The 17,357-nt window shown below is 53.3% G+C and overlaps 1 protein-coding gene across 1 annotated transcript in view; it reads left to right on the top strand.

Moving 5' to 3' along the window:
• Positions 1–943: 943 nt before the first annotated feature.
• Positions 944–17,357, top strand: part of SYMPK (symplekin) — a gene marked incomplete at both ends in the record, with an annotated part of 33,589 nt that continues 17,175 nt past the window's right edge. Inside the window, 13 exon segments of the mRNA XM_023748847.1 lie at positions 944–1,114; positions 2,290–2,529; positions 5,813–5,967; positions 8,169–8,319; positions 9,722–9,926; positions 11,029–11,179; positions 12,231–12,466; positions 13,401–13,482; positions 13,704–13,817; positions 14,717–14,864; positions 15,781–15,971; positions 17,090–17,118; positions 17,283–17,306. Of these exon segments, the coding sequence (XP_023604615.1) occupies positions 944–1,114; positions 2,290–2,529; positions 5,813–5,967; positions 8,169–8,319; positions 9,722–9,926; positions 11,029–11,179; positions 12,231–12,466; positions 13,401–13,482; positions 13,704–13,817; positions 14,717–14,864; positions 15,781–15,971; positions 17,090–17,118; positions 17,283–17,306 (1,897 nt within the window).

The raw sequence follows: 17,357 nt of genomic DNA, 5'->3' as shown, positions 1-17,357 counted from the left end.
CTGGTGTTGCTCAGTGGATAGAGCATCAGCCCACGCACCAAAGGTTAACGGGCTCAATTCCCAGTCAAGGGTGTAAACCTGGGTTGTGGGTTCGATCCCCCAGCACCAGTCAGGGCACATGAGGGAGGCAACCAATCGATGTGTTTCTCTCACATCCATGTTTCTCTCTCTCTCTCGCCCTCCCTCCCTCCCTCCCCCTCTCCCTCTCCTCACTTTCCACTCTCTAAAACTCAATGGAAAAAATATCCTCAGGTGAGGACAACAAAACAAAACAAAAGAAAATCATGTTCAATTGCTACACAATATTCCATAGTACTGTTACATCCCAGTCAATTATTTATTTATTTATTACATTTTTATTGATTCAGGGAGGAAGGGAGAGGGAGAAAGAGAAATACAAACATCAATGATGAGAGAGAATCATTGATTGGCTGCCTCCTGCACACCCCACACTGGGGATGGAGCCTGCAACCCGGACTTGTGCCCTGACTGGGAATCAAACCGTGACCTCTGGTTCACAGGTCAACGCTCAACCACTGAGCCATGCCAGCTGGCTTTATTCAATTTTTTATCCAGTGTTTTTGCAAAGAAAGATAACCACCAAAGTTATGAAGGGTTAACTTTTGGGGACTGGATCGGGGAGACTCAGTTCTCTCTGTGTACGTACACATATGTAAGTACTCAGCGTTTACATCAACATATTCATCCAGTCAGATTCTGGTAGTTGGATATTTAAAGTTATTTCATGTTTTGAGCAGTCTCATCACTACGTCTTTATACTCATTAAGTCTCAAAAGACTCATCAGTACTAAATGGTCTGTTTTTCAGCCAATCACAGCCATCCACGTACAAGGTCTCTTTTCCTGGTGACCCCGTAGGCTGCTCTCTCCAGAGCCCTAGGAGAAAGGCTCCTACTGACTGGTTCCCTTCTCTCCCTCATTAGACGTGCTGTGGGAGGAGGGCAAGGCAGCCTTGGAGCAGCTCCTCAAGTTCATGGTGCACCCCGCCATCTCCTCCATCAACCTGACCACAGCGCTGGGCTCCCTCGCCAGCATCGCCCGCCAGAGGCCCATATTCATGTCTGAGGTGATTCAGGCCTATGAAACCCTGCATGGTAGGTTGGTCCCCCCGCGCCCCTCCCCACTACCCGGCCGTCGGCTCTTCCCTGAGGAAATGTGAGCGCTAGGCGGTGGACACCGAGAAGGGCTCTCTGGGTTACACAGGAACTTTCTGTTGCGTGTGACAGAAGCCTGGTTCAGTGCTGGTTTAATACTGAGGTACATGTGGGTGAAATGACACGATGTCTATGAAATACCTTAAAATATTCCAGCCTCCTCCCTCCCCCCAAAAAGCAGGGAGGAGGATACATGTGTCAAAATAAGCAGAACGTTGGTGGGTGCATGGTGATTCATTGTACGTTTTCCCTGCTTTTGTGCACATGTCAAAACTGGAAGGTTGAGTTGAGATGTGAGTGCATCAGATCACGGCTCTGACTCCATCTGTCGGTTTATTTTCTCCATGTTGGGGTCCTTCTGTGTCTCTTCCCTGGGGGAGCAAAGATGGCCCCCAGCAGCTCCGGGCTTCCCTTCTGTTCACTTGGCAACCCAGGAAGAGAGTGTCTCCTTCCCAGTCATTCCAGCACCAGTCCATGACCTGATGTTCATTGTTTCTGATTGGCCGAGAAGAGATTACAGGCCTGCATCGGAACCAATCGCAGCGGCTAAGGGGTTGCTGCGCTCTGACGGGCCCTGAGACTTTGCCCACTTGGACAGAGAATGGAGCCAGGGTGGTTCCCTCAAAGGAGGATGGGAGTGTTGTTGGCCGAGGAACGGGGGAGGGACGCTGGGCAGGCAAAGCTACAGGCATCCTCCTTTGCTCTGGAGCAGGGGAGGCTCGCTCAGCAAGGTGACTATTAGGAGGCACTCCAAAGTCATTCTGCTGGCAGGGGCCCACAGGGAGCTGTGGTGGCAGCTCGGTTGGGCCACTCTGGAGGTGAAGGTGACGGTTATAGTCATCCCCAGGGAGGCATATTGGGATTTCCAGCCCAGAGATGGAGGGAGATGGGATTCTGTGTGATAAAGGGAAGGGTGCGTTTTCTCCTTGGCGTCAGGTTGTAACACCGATGAAAACCTCTCGGGGCTGAGCATAAGCTTGCAGAGAGGGAAGGCTACACAGTCGATTGGAGGGGGAAGGGACTTTCCGGAGATGCCTGCGAGCACTGCTGGGGCTTGGGAGTGAGACTGAGGCCCCGAGCTCCGTCCACAGCAGGAACCTCCTGTTTCTCCTCAGCCAACCTGCCCCCCACGCTGGCCAAGTCTCAGGTGAGCAGCGTTCGCAAGAACCTCAAGTTGCACCTGTTGAGTGTGCTGAAGCACCCAGCCTCCTTAGAGTTCCAGGCCCAGATCACCACCCTGCTGGTGGACCTGGGCACGCCCCAGGCCGAGATCACCCGCAACATGCCCAGCAGCAAGGATGCCCGAAAGCGGCCTCGAGATGACTCGGATTCCTCGCTCAAGAAGATGAAGCTGGGTGAGCTGAGGAGCCGCGTGGGGCCTGGCAGGAGGGGGTGACAGGGGCTGACCATGTTTAAAGAGTTTCGGTTATTTCATTCAACTCATCTCCATTTTTATTAGTATTATCAATGACATTGTATAAATGTGATGACATAATAAATGATACCAAAATAGAGTTACTAAAGTTAGAGTATACTCTAAAGTAATTATGAGTTACTTAAATTATACAGACAGGAACAGAATAAAAATAGTCTCCCTCTTGCCCCTCTCCCCAAAAGTAACCACTCCCCAAGTATTACACTCAGCCTCGTATGTGTAAAATTCTCCTTTCTTTTGTTTCGTTTAAGTGGGTTTTCTTTTTTAAGTAATTCTTAATGGTCACATTACTTACCGATAGTATCAATCATGGCAACCTTCCTGACTCGAAAATTTTCTAAAAATCACTTATGTTTGTTTCTAGAACATGTATGAAAGAAGTGTGTGTGTGTGTATGTGTGTGTGTGTGTGTGTGTGTGTGTGTGTGTTATTCATTTAAAAAATAAGGAATTAATTTTGACATAAGGAGTGAGGTAGGGATCTATTCCGCCCCCGCGCGCCCCCCCCCCCCCCATTATTAAGCATACAAAACAGAATGTTCTATATCTTAATTTACTGAGTAATCATCTTGGAGCTCTTTCTATATCTGCACATAGAAATCTACTGCATCCTTTTAATGGTGGAGTAATCGTCTGGAGTGCATGTGGGTCATTTAAACTAGTCCCCCTGTTGATGGACATTTCATTTTTTAAAGTATAAAGATTTCTATAGTATAACAGTCTTGCAAATGTTTCCAGTCACAGGACAAATTCCTAGTAATGGGACTGGTGGGGCAAAGGCTTTGTGCATTTAAAGTTATATTTTGTGCACAATTTTGTTTTTCTATTTCTTTTAACTGTTTATCTTGAAACAATTTTGAACTTGCAGACAAGTTATACGAATAGCCCCAGAACCTCCCGTGCACCCTTCAGGAGGCCGATCCTCCATGGCATGTCACTGTCGTGTTTCTTTAGTCTCGGCCTTGCTCTGTTCCACCTTGACACGGTGAAGCGTCCAGGACGGCTGTTGGTGGGATGCCCTGCCTTTGGGTCTGTCTGCTCTTGCCTCTTGAGTGCATTATTCAGGTTCTGTGCCTTTAACAGGAACGATGCAGACGCGGTGCCCTGCCTGCGTGGCATCAGGCGGCACAAGGTGTCGGTCTGTCCCGTTTTGGTGATGGACCTTTGGTCGCTTGGTTTCTCTGGTGTGAAAGTACCCCTTTCCCTTGTACGTAGAGCTGAGGGAGACACTGTGTAAAATACCTGTTTCTCTTCAGGTCGTAGACATCCATTGATGATTGCCGTCTGCATCTGTCATTGCTATATTGGCTACGAAAAATTTCCCTTCTACACTTATTAGTTGGAATTCTGCTATAAGGAAGAGTTTTCTTCTCCCCACTTTATTATCAGTATGGATCTGTGGGTTCTTATTTATTCTCTGGGTTATGATCCATTACTGTTGTCATTAATTTTGCTGCCCAAATTGCCTTTATTGAGGCTTTGAGCTGGCTACTGTGTCCCTTTAATGTGCTCTATAAGTTTTGTTTTTAATTGATTTTAGAGAGAGAAAGCAAGAGGGAGGGAGAGAAACATCGATAGGTTGCCTCCTGCATGCACCTAGATCGGTGATCGAACCTGCAACCTGCCTATGTGCTCTGACCTGGAATTGAACCCACCACCTTTTGGTCTACAGGATGACTCTCCAACCAACTGAGCCACTCTGACCAGGGCCTATACGGGTTTTTTTAGTGTTCTTTATTTTTGACGTAAGATATTCTGGACTCATCTTGTACTTTCCTTACCCTAGCCTTGGAATCAACATTTCTCTAAGGAGCCCTGGATTCTTTTAGATATGGAATAGTTTCAGAGATCATATCTGGGGAAGGGGGCGATCAAATCTGTGCCCATTGCTGCTGGGTGCATTTAAATGCTTGATGCCCATTGCCAAACTGTTTTCCAAAAAAACTGCACTGGGGTTTACACCCGCCACTCTTCCCAGCCCTGGACATTCTGTGCAACCTCTGGGTATAAACCGTATCCTGGGTTTATTTGCTTTCTTACGTCAGTTGGAGTCAGGCTACACATTGTTTTACATTTATTATCCGTTTGCATTTCTATGAAGTGCCCACTATTGAGCTGTTCAACCTTTTGAAATTAAGTTACATGTGCCTTCGGTTAATGCAGCATTACAAATTACTTAAATCATCACCCTGTCGAACATTCCAGTTTTTCCATTTTTATAAAGACAACTTCAAGGAACATGACTGTTCATGAACGCTTTTTTCTAAGGTTCACATGATCGGTGTTTCTCCGTGAGCTAGAGCCACTGGGCTTGTGTTCAACCAGCCTGTTGCTACTGATGGAGACTGTTTCACCTCTCTGTGCTGTCCGTGCCGTGAATTCTCTGTACATTTCACCTTGAAAATAGATAGACGTTTTCAGAGTAGATATCTGGAAGCGGAATTGGCTCTGTCGAAGAGATGTGCACATTTAAAATCTTGACCTCCTAACAAATTGCCGTTCCGACAAGCTGTACCAGTTTACATTTCCACAGTCCACACCCCTACTAACAGCTGTCATACCAACCTTTTCTTTTTTAAATATATATTTTTTATTTCAGAGATGAAGGGAGAGGGAGAGAGAGAGAGAAACATCAATGATGACAGAGAATCTTTGATTGGCTGCCTCCTCCTACATGCCCCCTACTGGGGGATCGAACCCACAACCTGGCATGTGCCCTGACTGGGAATCAAACCTGCAATCCCTTGGTGCATGGGACAGTGCTCAAGCAACTGAGCAGCCCAGGCTGAGCAGCCTTTTTATTTTTTTGTCCATCACAGAGGCAAAAGTGCTCTTACTGGGTGGTTTTTACATTTCCCTGAACCTGGTGAAGTTGAGCACTATTTCAAAGATAGAGGTTTTTAAACAGTAAAGCTCTGGAAATGATTAGTTCACCAGTTTTTATCCTCTTGGAGCTTCGTGTGACCAGCTGGGCTAGGCTGACTTATTCCCGTTTCCCGGATGAGAACTGAGGCCTAGAGAGAGGCAGTGAGTTCCCAGGGTCACGTGGCCCTTCGATGGCAGAGCCAGGCCTGCAACCCAGTCTTCGCCCACCGCTCTGCTCCTGTCCGCTGAGATGCCCGGAGGCAGGGGCCCTGGGCTCCCGGGGAGGAGGGGGGACCCGCTGCCTCTCTAGAGCCAGCATCTTGTCTCCTTCTCTCCCAGAGCCCAACCTGGGGGAGGACGACGAGGACAAGGATTTGGAACCAGGCCCATCGGGGACCTCGAAGGTCTCGGCCCAGATCTCGGGCCAGTCAGACACAGACATCACAGCCGAATTCCTGCAGCCTCTGCTGACACCCGACAACGTGGCCAACCTGGTGAGGAGGCGGGGGCCGCTCCCCACGGGGCGGGAGGAAGGGTCTGTAGTCCTTTTCCTGCCTCCGCTCCACACTCACCTCTGCAGGTGGCATCAGTCCTGAAACACCCTCTGTTCTCAGTGCTGAGGGTGTGGGCCAGGGGGCCCTCGGACCTCTTCTCTGACCTTTACTCCTTCAGGGGTCACTGGTCACCACCCCCTACAGTCTCTCTTTTTTTAATATATATATTTCTTTATTGATTTCAGAGAGGAAGAAAGGAGAGAGAGATAGAAATATCAATGATGAGAGAGAATCATTGATCGGCTGCCTCCAGTACGCCCCCTACTGAGGATTGAGCCCACAACCCGGGCATGTGCCCTTGGCCGGAATCGAACCTGGTACCTTTCAGTCCGCAGGCTGACGCTCTATCCACTGAGCCAAACTGGCTAGGGCCCTACAGCCTCTCTTTAGGTGGTCTGAGTTCCCATCCAAACCCACTCACTCTCACTCTCACCCAGGGGCAGGGTGTATTAACGAGAGAGTTAACCCCATGACTTGTGCACTGAGTGGTGTGAGATTAGCACTGGGAGCAGGATGGCCAGCATTTTCCTCAGGTTCCCCAAGTGACCCTGCTCCACAGAAAGAACAGCGGGATTGAGCTGATCGGGGGCTGGGGGGGTGAATCTCACGTCTGTCGTCGGGCTGTCGCAGCACCCAGACCTCTCTGTTGGGTGTTCGTGGAAGAGTGTGTCTTCCCACGCTGGTCAGCAGTCACCCTCAGCCTCCCCTTCTCTCTGCCTGGAGACCCCACCGGGTTAGCTGTTGGGAAAGGGGTGGAACTTCTGTCATGATAGCGGCGAGAAGGAGTTCGCTCTCCAGCTCAGCTCTCTGGTGAGCTGCAGGCTTCGGTATGCAGCTATCTCCGGCATCTTTCTCGGATGTTCCCCAGGCATCTCAGACTCAACATGTCAAGATAAACGTATGACATTTCTCTCTACACTTCTCTACAGGCCGTGGCCCCTCCTGTCCTGGCACATCAGCCTCCTAGTTGCTAAGCCAGAAACCTGGGAGTTAAGCTCTTTGCCTTCCCCCGATCCTGCCCCTCTTCTCCATCCCCAGACCCCGGCCTGGTCCCGGCCCCACCCTTTCACCCGGAGCACCACCCGCCTACTTCCTGGCTGTCTCGTTTTCTAACATACAAGTCGTGACACTTCCCTGTTCAGATCCCTGCCATGGCCCTCTGTTTCCTTGTAGATAAAACCTAAATTCAACTTGCCTCAGTCCCTGTCTGATTTGGCTTCCATTAACTCGTACCTTGTCAATCCTTATTCTACTGGGAAATTGTCCTTTTCAAATAATTGGCAGGAAGTTGTTTATAGGATTCCTATGCTTTTACAATACCTGCTGTGGTAATGTGCCACTCTGTGTCCGTGCTCTTTTTTTCTTTCTTTTTTTTTTTTTTTAGTTCAATCTTGCCATAGATTTGCTTGTTTTCAGTGATTTCCAAGAACTGGCTCTTAATTGTTGTTGATATTCTTTTTGTAACCTTTTCTGTTTTATCCTGCTATCTTTTTCTTTCTTCCTTTCTTTTTTTCCCCCCTTTTTTTCTTTCTTTCCTGCTACTTTCTTTGTTTTTTCCCACAGTTTTAAGTGAAATGCTTGGTTATTAGTTTTCTGTCTTCTTTTCCAATATAAGCATTTAAGTATGTGCTTAAACTTCCAAGTTTAAACTTAGTTTGAAATTATCTTTTGTTTTAATTTCCTGACAGACATGGATATGCTTTGTTAGGACACTGATTTTTTTTTTTAAGCGAATTTCCGGTCCATGTTCTATTTCTTACTGAACCTCCTTCCCCTCTTCGGGCAGGTACCGGCTCTGTGCCCCTTTGCCTCCACCCATGCTGCTCTTGTACCTGGAGTACATACCCCTCCCACAGCAAGACTTGGCCCTTTGCCAGCCGATTCTCATCCTCCTCTCAGTTCTCAGCCTGGGTGCCAGTTCCGCGGGGACCCCGAGCTGTCCCTGGCCCTTCTCCTTCCCCCGTCACACACCACACTGTGTCATTACTCGTGGCCCCTCTGACTGCCCCAGGGGTCTGAGCTCCGTGAGAGTAGGCCCAGGTCTGTCATGGTCACTGCCGTTTCCCCGGGGGCCTGGGCATGGAGCCCCCGCTTATCCAGTCAATGAGTAAGGAAAGGCTGCTCTTCCTGGCTGCCCACAGGTCCTCATCAGCATGGTGTACCTGCCTGAGGTCATGCCTGCCTCCTTCCAAGCCATCTACACCCCAGTGGAGTCGGCAGGCACCGAAGCCCAGATCAAGCACCTGGCTCGGCTCATGGCCACACAGATGACGGCCGCAGGACTGGGGCCCGGTGAGTGTCGCACGGAGCCGACTCAGACCAGGGATTGGCCCTGTGCCTCCTGGTTCCTCCTACCGGAAGGGCCCTTCCTCGTGGTGGGACAGATGAAAATCACATGAGCTTTTAGGTGTTAATAGTTACAGACCCACAGGAGGCAGCCGGTCAGTGATTCTCAACATTGAAGTTTCTATCTCTCTCCCTTCCTCTTTGAAATCAATAAAAAGATATTTTAAATAATAATGAATAGTTACAGATCCTGTAGATCTATTAGTGCTCAGTATTTTAGACCCTGAACTTTGAAATCCGACAGACAGGTTTGATGTCTAAGTTGAATCAGACTGTCTCAGTCACTCAGTGGCTGTGTGGCTTGGGCTAAGTTTCTTAACCTCTCTGAGCCTCGGGTGTTTTTTTGTTTTGTTTTTTTAATATATTTTATTGATTTCAGAGTGGACGGGAGAGGGAGGGAGAGATAGAAACATCAACGGAGAGAGAGAATCATTGATCGACTGCCTCCTTGCACGCCCCCTACTGGGGATTGAGCCCGCAACCCAGGCATGTGCCCTTGACTGGAATTGAACCTGGGACCCTTCAGTCCACAGGCTGATGTTCTGTCCACTGAACCAAACCGGCTAGGGTGAAACACAGAACTCTTACTAGTAAGTGTACACGTAACTGTTAAGTGTGAATTTTTACAAAGTGAGCACACCAGTGTAAGTACCACCCAGATGAGGATGCAGTGGGAAGAGAGAGACATTTCTACCCTAAAAAGTTCCTTCTGGTCAGAACTCCCACCCCCTCCCTCCATAGGTGCTCACTGTCGCGATTTCTGACTCCGAAATTAGTTTTCTCTAGTCTTGAACTTCATATAAATGGGTCGTGGAAAGTCTGGCCTCGTTTGCTCAGCAGAAGCTCTTGAGGTTCATCCGTGTTGTCGTGTGAACCGTAGTTGGCATGTTCTCGCTCAGTATCACTCCCTCCGGTGCACAGGCACCGTTGGTTTACCCGCCGTCCCACTGGCGCACCTGTGGGCTGTTTCCGACGTTGGGCCGTTGTGAGTAAAGCTGCCGTGAACATTGTGTGTACATGTTTTGATGCACACGTGCCCTCGTGTATTTTGAGAATATAATGGCGTTGTTGGGTCATGTGTCAGGGTATGTTGGTTGCCATTAAATGTCCATCTGCTTCCCGAAGTGGCGCCCATTAGATAGCCCCTCCAGCAGTGAGTGGCATGTCTAGTCGGAGCCTCCGTTGTTGTGTTGCCAAGTGATACAAAGCCTGCTTGTTCCAGACATGCATTTTGCAGGTTTAAATGAGTGTTGTGTGTCTGAGGCTTAGAATAGAGCCAGGTGCTTGCATGGGAGCAGGTGGGTCTGACGGGCCTGGAGCCTGGAGCCTGTTTGCGCCTCCCTCTCAGGTGTGGAGCAGACCAAGCAGTGCAAGGAGGAGCCCAAGGAGGAGAAGGTGGTGAAGCCTGAGAGTGTCCTGATCAAGCGACGCCTGTCAGCCCAGGGCCAGGCCATCTCGGTGGTGGGCTCCCTGGGCTCCATGGCCACCCTGGAGGAGGAGGCGCCCCAGGCCAAGAGAAGGCCAGAGCCCATCATCCCTGTCACGCAGCCCCGGTGAGTCCCCCTGCAGGTGCTGGTATGAGACCTGTGTGTGTGTGTGTGTGTGTGCGTGTGTGTGTGTGAGACACAAAGATAAACAGAGACAGGGTCTTTCTTTTTTTCTTTTTATTGACTTCAGAGAGGAAGGGAGAGGGAGAGAGAATCAGAAACATCAGTGATGAGAATCATTGACCGGCTGCCTCCTGCATGACCCCCACTGGGGATCGAGCCCACAACCTGGCATGTGCCCTTGACCAGAATGGAACCTGGGACCCTTCAGTCCACAAGCTGATGCTCTATCCACTGAGCCAAACCAGTAGGGCTATTTTTTTTTTTTTTTTTTTTTTTTTTAGAGCGTGGAAGGGAGGATTGGTTGCCTCCTATACCCACCCAACCAGAACTGAAGTTCGAGCCTGCAACCCACCATGTGCCCTTGGCCGGAAATCGAACCCACCACCCTTTGGTGCCTGGGTTGACGCTCTAGCCACTTGGCACACTGACCAGGGCCTTAGTAGTTTGTGGGATTTTTCTGCATAAAAACATCCTCTTATATATAAAATTGGGATATTATCGATCCCTAAGGATCAAGAGAGAATTAAATGGAGTTCACAGTCATGGTTAGATAATTAACTTAGGGTTGAGCGTGATCATGGTTCCTAACGTGTTGTAAGTGCTGCTGGTTGTGACCATCACTGTCCTCATTACTACCTCCCTCACAGACCCAAGGTCCAGCTGGTCCCTGCCCCGTGTCCAGTCAGCGGGGCCATGCCTGGTCTGCCGCCCCTCCAGGCTCTCTGTTTCCCCCTCGGTCTCCACTTGAAGGCTTTGCACTTCCTGTTCTCTCTGCCTAGAATTTGTGCGAATCGTCCCCTGTCTTCATTCAGATCTCTGCTCCCTCATTGCCTCATGGCCACTCTCCTGCGACACCCTTTACACAGACGAGATCGTCCTCCTCCTCCTCCTCCTCCTCGTTACCCCGTGCTCTGCCGCGCCTTAGGGTCACAGGGGCGTCAGGCAGGCAGTGTGCGGTGTCTGCGTGGCCTGGAGAGGCACGGCTGGGCCCGAGCTCCGGAAAGGAGTTCTGAGTCTCTGTGTCCCTGTCGTCTCTCCCACGTAGGCTGGCGGGTGCCGGGGGCCGCAAGAAGATCTTCCGTCTGAGCGATGTCCTGAAGCCCCTGACCGACGCCCAGGTCGAGGCCATGAAGCTGGGCGCTGTGAAGCGGATCCTGCGGGCCGAGAAGGCTGTGGCCTGCAGCGGGGCGGCCCAGGTGCGCCCTGTCCCCCCAAGTCCATCTTTCCAGCCCCTGTCCCTGGAGCCTACCTCACGGCAGAGAGACGCCCCTCCCTGGCTCTCATTCCCAGCTCGGCCGCTCGCCAGCCGACCCCTTCTCCAAGCCTCCTGTCCTCCACATCCACGCAGGTGGTGGAGGAAGGAGTGCGTGGACCGCACGTGCTCTCACTCAGCACAGGGCTGGCTGCGAGGAGGAGCCCCGCAGGGAGGGCTGCTATTGTGTTCTCTGTGCTTGACACTATTTTTATTCTTTTTTTAAAAAATATTTATTGCTTTCAGAGAGGAAGGGAAAGGGAGAGAGAGATAGAAACATCAATGATGAGAGAGAATCATTGATCGGCTGCCTCCTGCACGTCCCCTACTGGGGATCGAGCCCGCAACCCAGGCATGTGCCCTTAACCGGAACCGAACCTGCAACCTTCTGATGTACAGGACAGTGCTCCAACCAGATAAGCCACCTGCCAGGCAGGTTTGTTTCATTAACCAAGTGGTATATAAACGCTCTGTTAGAAAAGGTCTCCAGCCCTGGCGGGTGTGGCTCAGTCGCCTGAGCGTCCTCCCGGGCACGAAAAGGTCTCCGTTCAATTCCTGGTTGAGAGACCTGCCCGGGTGTCAGGTTCAATCGCCAGTCGGGTTGTAGAAGGTACGCAAACCATTGGTGTTTCTCTTTTCCTCTCCCTTTCTCTCTCTAAAATCAATAAAAGTCTATTTTTTTAAAAAGAAAAGAAATTTTTGAAGAACTCCAGGCTATAGAGATATCTGCACCCCACCCCCGTCCCTAGGCAAATTCGGGAATCCTTCAAGATCTTTTTCGGTGTATTTAAGTGCATGGGTCCTGCTCTTAGAAACTCATTTTATTCTATGATGATTGATTTTTTTCTCCTTTTCATTTGTTTCCCCCAAAATGGGACCTGCTGGGCATAAGGCTCCTCAGCTGGCCTTCCTCACTTAACCTTGGTCTGCACTGGGGGCGCTGAGCCTGGGCGGGGGTTGCCCCCTGCATGCTGACGCGCTTGCTCTCCTGCCAGGCGCGCATAAAGATCCTGGCCAGCCTCGTGACGCAGTTCGACTCGGGCCTGAAGGCTGAGGTCCTGTCCTTCATTCTGGAGGACGTGCGGGCCCGCCTGGACCTGGCCTTCGCCTGGCTCTACCAGGAGTACAACGCCTACCTCGCAGCCGGTACCTCGGGCTCCCTGGACAAGTACGAGGACTGCCTCATCCGCCTGCTCTCCGGCCTGCAGGAGAAGCCAGACCAGAAGGATGGGTGAGAGGGCGGCCCTGCACCCCCCTGTCCCCAAGCAGCCCCCTCCTGCGTCCCGGCTTTCCTTTCCAGTTCCCGGCCACCTCCCTCTCCCCGCCACCCAGTCAGCCCTGCGTGTGTCCGTCCTTCTCCCTTCTCTCCCACTGGCTGGAGGCCCATAGAAGGGCGCTCGGTGTGGGCTCTGGTCACACCCCGCGGGGGCTTGAGCTCCAGCTCTGCTGTTTGCACCTCACTGAGCCTGTCACTCACCCTTTGGGCCTCCTTTTCCCACCTGTAAATAGCAGTGCCGGCCCATCTCTCGCCGGAACCGGTTGTGCGCCTGCCTCTGTGTTCTCAGCCTCCAGCTTATCTGTCCATTCTCCACCCAGCAGCCAGGGGACACTGTGCAATGCAAATCCTGGCTTGTTGCTTGCCCACTAGAACCCTTCCCTGCTCTCCATTGCTCTCGGCATGAATTGCAGGCGCCTTCCCATGCCCTGGGGCCTTGTGGAATCCAATCCCTACCTACCTCTTTAGGCTCTTTTTTTTGGCCCTCTGCTCCTTGCCACCCCCAAACTTTCACCACCCTGGCCTCTGTCATCTATTTCTTGAACATGCCAAGTTCAGGGCTTGGTACTTCCTGTTCTCTCTACCTGGAATGCTCTCCCCACTCCACATGGCTGGCTCCTTCTCACCCACCAGCGTTGACTCCGTTGTTATCTCTTTTGTGGCCTCCACATCTAAAATAGCAAACTCCTCCCTCCCCATCTTTCCCTGCTGTTGCTGTATTAAATGAGTAGAGCTAGGAGTCCCCAATTGACAAAGGGGAGAAACTGAGTTTCAGAGAGTTGAAGTCTCCACCCAGGTCACCCAGCTGGCAGCGTTTGAACCCTGCTCTGCTGCCCTCAGAACTCTAGGTGGCCTCTCTGCAGCCACTCCCTGTCCCTCCCTCCGGCAGGATCTTCACCAAGGTTGTGCTGGAGGCGCCCCTGATCACGGAGAGTGCCCTGGAGGTGATTCGCAAGTACTGCGAGGATGAGGTAGGCAGGGCCGCAGACTCCCTCTGTCCCCAGCTTCGCGGAGGGGCAGGGCCCTGCGCACTGCGGCCTGTGGCAGGGACAGGGCCCTGTGTGGGGCCTGAGGGGCCCCAGCCGAGACCGTGTGGAAGGGGTGTGTGAGGGCAGGTCCAGCTCTGAGCAAGGCAGGAGAGCCACCGAGGCTCCCTGCAGGCGGCTTGAGCCCGGTCCCTCCCTCCTGCCAGAGTCGCACCTACCTGGGCATGTCCACCCTCCGAGACCTGATCTTCAAGCGCCCGTCCCGCCAGTTCCAGTACCTGCACGTCCTGCTGGACCTCAGCTCCCATGAGAAGGACAAGGTGATTCTCCACCGGCCCGGGCCCTTCCCGTCCTGAGGACCCAGCCTGCTCCCACCACAGTCCCCTGGGAGGTGCCCTTCGTGCAGCAGTTCTTGGGTGGTGTTTGTGTTTCCACGTATGATGTCATGAAGCTGTTAGGATGTACACACATGTATACTCACCCTCCCAGGAAGGGCAGTTCCATTCCTGCTCCTACTCCGCCCGTGTTGGGGAGCCCCTCTTAAAGCCTGGCGCTGTGCTGGGACCTGGGGCGCTGACCAGGAGAGGAGCGGTGTGACCTGTCAGCGGGCGGTGACACTGTGGGTGGCTGGGAGCCTGACCCATCTGCTGGGGGATGGGCAGGGAGGAGGTCAGGAAGGCTTCTGGAGAAGGAGGCGTGGGAGCCGTGTGCTCTGGGCAGAGGGCACATGTGTGTGCATGAGCTGAGAGGGCCCTGGACCCATCCCTGCTGCGGCCTCACGCCAGCCCCTTTCCTGGTGTCCCGTGGCCATTCGCTCAGCAGACCCTCCGTGTACTCCGGCTCGGCCTGTGGTGCTGTTGGGGACAGAGTGCCCAAGACCAGCCCCTGTCTGTGCTCATGGCTCCCAGCGGGGGTCTGAGTGAACCAGGATATGGCCAGTGACAGGCATTCCAAACAGTGGGGACCTCTGCCAACTCCCACAGCCAGGGAGATGCTGCCCCCTTTGAGGAACTGAGGAAAGCTCATTCTGGTTTGGTAGCAAGCAAGGCAGGTGACACGGGGTGGGCTGAGCAGGTAGGCGGCGAGGCGAGGTGGGACTGGAGTGGGGTCACGGCCGGGGGCGCAGGTAACTCGGCTGGGCCTGGCCTTTCTGGAGCGCGGGCCCTGCCGGCGTCGGCTCAGCTGCCTCCCTCCACCATCCTGCCACCACTCCCCGCAGGTGCGCTCCCAGGCCCTGCTGTTCATCAAGCGCATGTACGAGAAGGAGCAGCTGCGAGAGTATGTGGAGAAGTTTGCCCTCAACTACCTGCAGCTCCTGGTCCACCCCAACCCGCCATCCGTGCTGTTTGGAGCCGACAAGGACACAGGTTTGGTGCAGATTCATCAGATGCCTGTTGAGCACGTGCTGTGACCCAGGCTCTGGACTGGACCCTGGAAACAGCTGGGTCCAAGCCGAGCCCCGCCCCGCCCACTGGGGAGAACAGCAGAGTAATAGCCAGGACCAGCACGCCAGGATGGCGAAAGCAGGGAGCTCAGGAGCCCAGGGGGCACCTGACCCAACCCGAGGGGTCAGGAGAATGTCCTGGAGGACAGGAGAGCTAGCCATGGGGCTCCAGGAGGGGCCAGGCAGGACCATCGCCTGTTCCCTCAGCAAAGGCTTGGTCCCCCCAGAACTACAGATGGGGAGACCTGGGCCCTAAGAAAGTGAACCATCAAGTTGGAAGGTGCAGGCTGTGGAGGGAAGCACAGGGCCTCCTGGGAGCACAGGCGCCCTGCACAGCCTGGGTGCTGGGCACGCTGCCCCGAGAGGCACTGGCCACGTGCGGCCCAGAGGACGAGGAGGTGCGAAAGGAAGAGCTGGGCAGCAGCGTTCCAGGCACAGCCTCCCAGTGAGGGCTCGGGGTGGGGGACGGGGGCTGTTAGAGCCAGAGTCCAGGGGCAGAGGCTGCCCCACAGGGCCTGGCAGGGGGGCAAGTTGAGGAGCTGGGACTTAGAGCTGAGGGCACAGGGCATTCGTGTGCTCTGAGCAGGAGAGGGGCAGGGAGACCTGCTGCCCTGTGGATGGGTGGTCAGAGGGGACGAGGTGGGAATTCAGTGCAGAGGTTTCTAAAAGGGGGGCAGTCCTGGTCCCACCCCATTTCCCTGATGATTGACTTCCTGCCCTAGGACAGTCTGCTTCCAGGGCCCGCTCTCTTCTCTGCCTGCCCCCAAGAAGGGGCAGGCACGGGGGTGGGAAGGGATGGAGGGGAGTGGGCCAGCCTGATCCCGTCTCCTGCCCATCAGAGGTGGCAGCGCCCTGGACCGACGAGACAGTGAAGCAGTGTCTGTACCTCTACCTGGCCCTCCTACCTCAGAACCACAAGCTGATCCACGAACTGGCAGCTGTGTACACTGAGGCCATCGCCGACATCAAGCGGACGGTGCTGAGGGTCATCGAGCAGCCGGTGAGGCCCACCCCCAGCCCCTCCCCTGGTGTCTCCTCCTCTGCGGGAGCGAAGCTCTAAGGTTTGTCCTCCGGGCGCAGCTGCTCTGCAGCTTGTGGGTCGTGGACACGCCCACCCGTTCGTGAGAAGACAACAGGGTGGCCCACAGTTGTAGCCTGGAGTTGGGCAGACCTGAGTTCACATTCTGTCTCTCTCTTTTTTTTCTTTTTTTAAAAATATGTTTTTATTGATTTCAAAGAAGGAGGGAGAGAGAGAAACATCAATGATGAGAGAGAATCACTGATCGGCTGTCCCCTGCACGCCCCCTACTGGGGGTTGAGCCCGCAACCTGGGCATGTGCCCTGACTGAGAATCGAACCACGATCTCTCGGTTCATAAGTCAACCCTCAACCACTGAGCCACACAGGCTGAGCTGCCTCTCTCTTTCTCACTCTGCGAACATGGCGGGGGGAGGGGGGGCGCAGTCCCCGAGTTTGTTGGAGGAATTCGTGTGAACATGTCATGTACGCGCTGGCCCTCCCCCGCCTCTGGAGCCGCAGGGTCACCCCCGTGAGAAGCAGCTCAGTTGCAAACTGGCACCTGGGACCTGGAGGGTCTGTCCTGCCCATTTGCAGCTGGATTTGAACCGCTCGTATGTCTCTGCCTCTGATTTTTTTTATTACGGAACGTTTCCAACAGAAGCAAAAAGAGAGTGTGGTATCGTAATCCCACCCACCTGCCCCCCAGGCCCCGCCTGTCCTTCCCTGTAAGTGGGGACGATGGGCTCCTTGTGAGCAGGGAGCAGTCTCCTCCCGGCCTGGAGGTGAGGCCTGGAGTGCGGCTCCTTGAGGGCAAAGACCTGTCAGTTCCACTCGCTTCTGTGGCAGAGCAGGGCGCCGTCGCTGGAAGCCTGGCCCTCCGCTCCCTGTGCTGGGCCAGCTGGGGCGCTGGCAGCCCCGGAAAGGGGGGGGGCAGGTGTCACTGATGCCTTCGAAAGCCAGAAAAGTCGTCACTGAGAAAGCAAAGGTCAGGTGAGGTAGAGATGGCAGTGAGAAGGTGAGGTAGAGATGGCCATTGAGAAGAGGCGTGGCCTGCACCGAAGAAGCCTGTACTGGAATTTGGTTGGAAAAAACCGAGATGCTGGGCCCTGCCCCTCCCACCTTCCCCAGGTGTGCGCGATCGCGGAGCACTGTCCCCAGCTTTTTCCCCCACCCCCTAGTTCTGTTGAGATGAAATTGTCCTATAACGTGGTGTTAGTTTAAGGTGTGCATCGGAATGATTTAATATATGTTTATATTGAGAAATGATTGCAGCAATAAGTTTATTTAACATCCGTTAAATTTCTTTTTCTAGTGAGGAGAGAGCTTTAAGATCTATTGTCACCAGTGCTTACCTCAGAGTCCCCACACACACCTCGCCACCCTGCCCCTGACACTC

Source organism: Myotis lucifugus, unplaced genomic scaffold (assembly GCF_000147115.1).
Source record: "Myotis lucifugus unplaced genomic scaffold, Myoluc2.0 scaffold_1925, whole genome shotgun sequence".
Taxonomy (NCBI): domain Eukaryota; kingdom Metazoa; phylum Chordata; class Mammalia; order Chiroptera; family Vespertilionidae; genus Myotis; species Myotis lucifugus.
The sequence above is the reverse complement of the archived record's forward strand: the minus strand, read 5'-3'. Positions and strand labels throughout refer to the sequence as shown.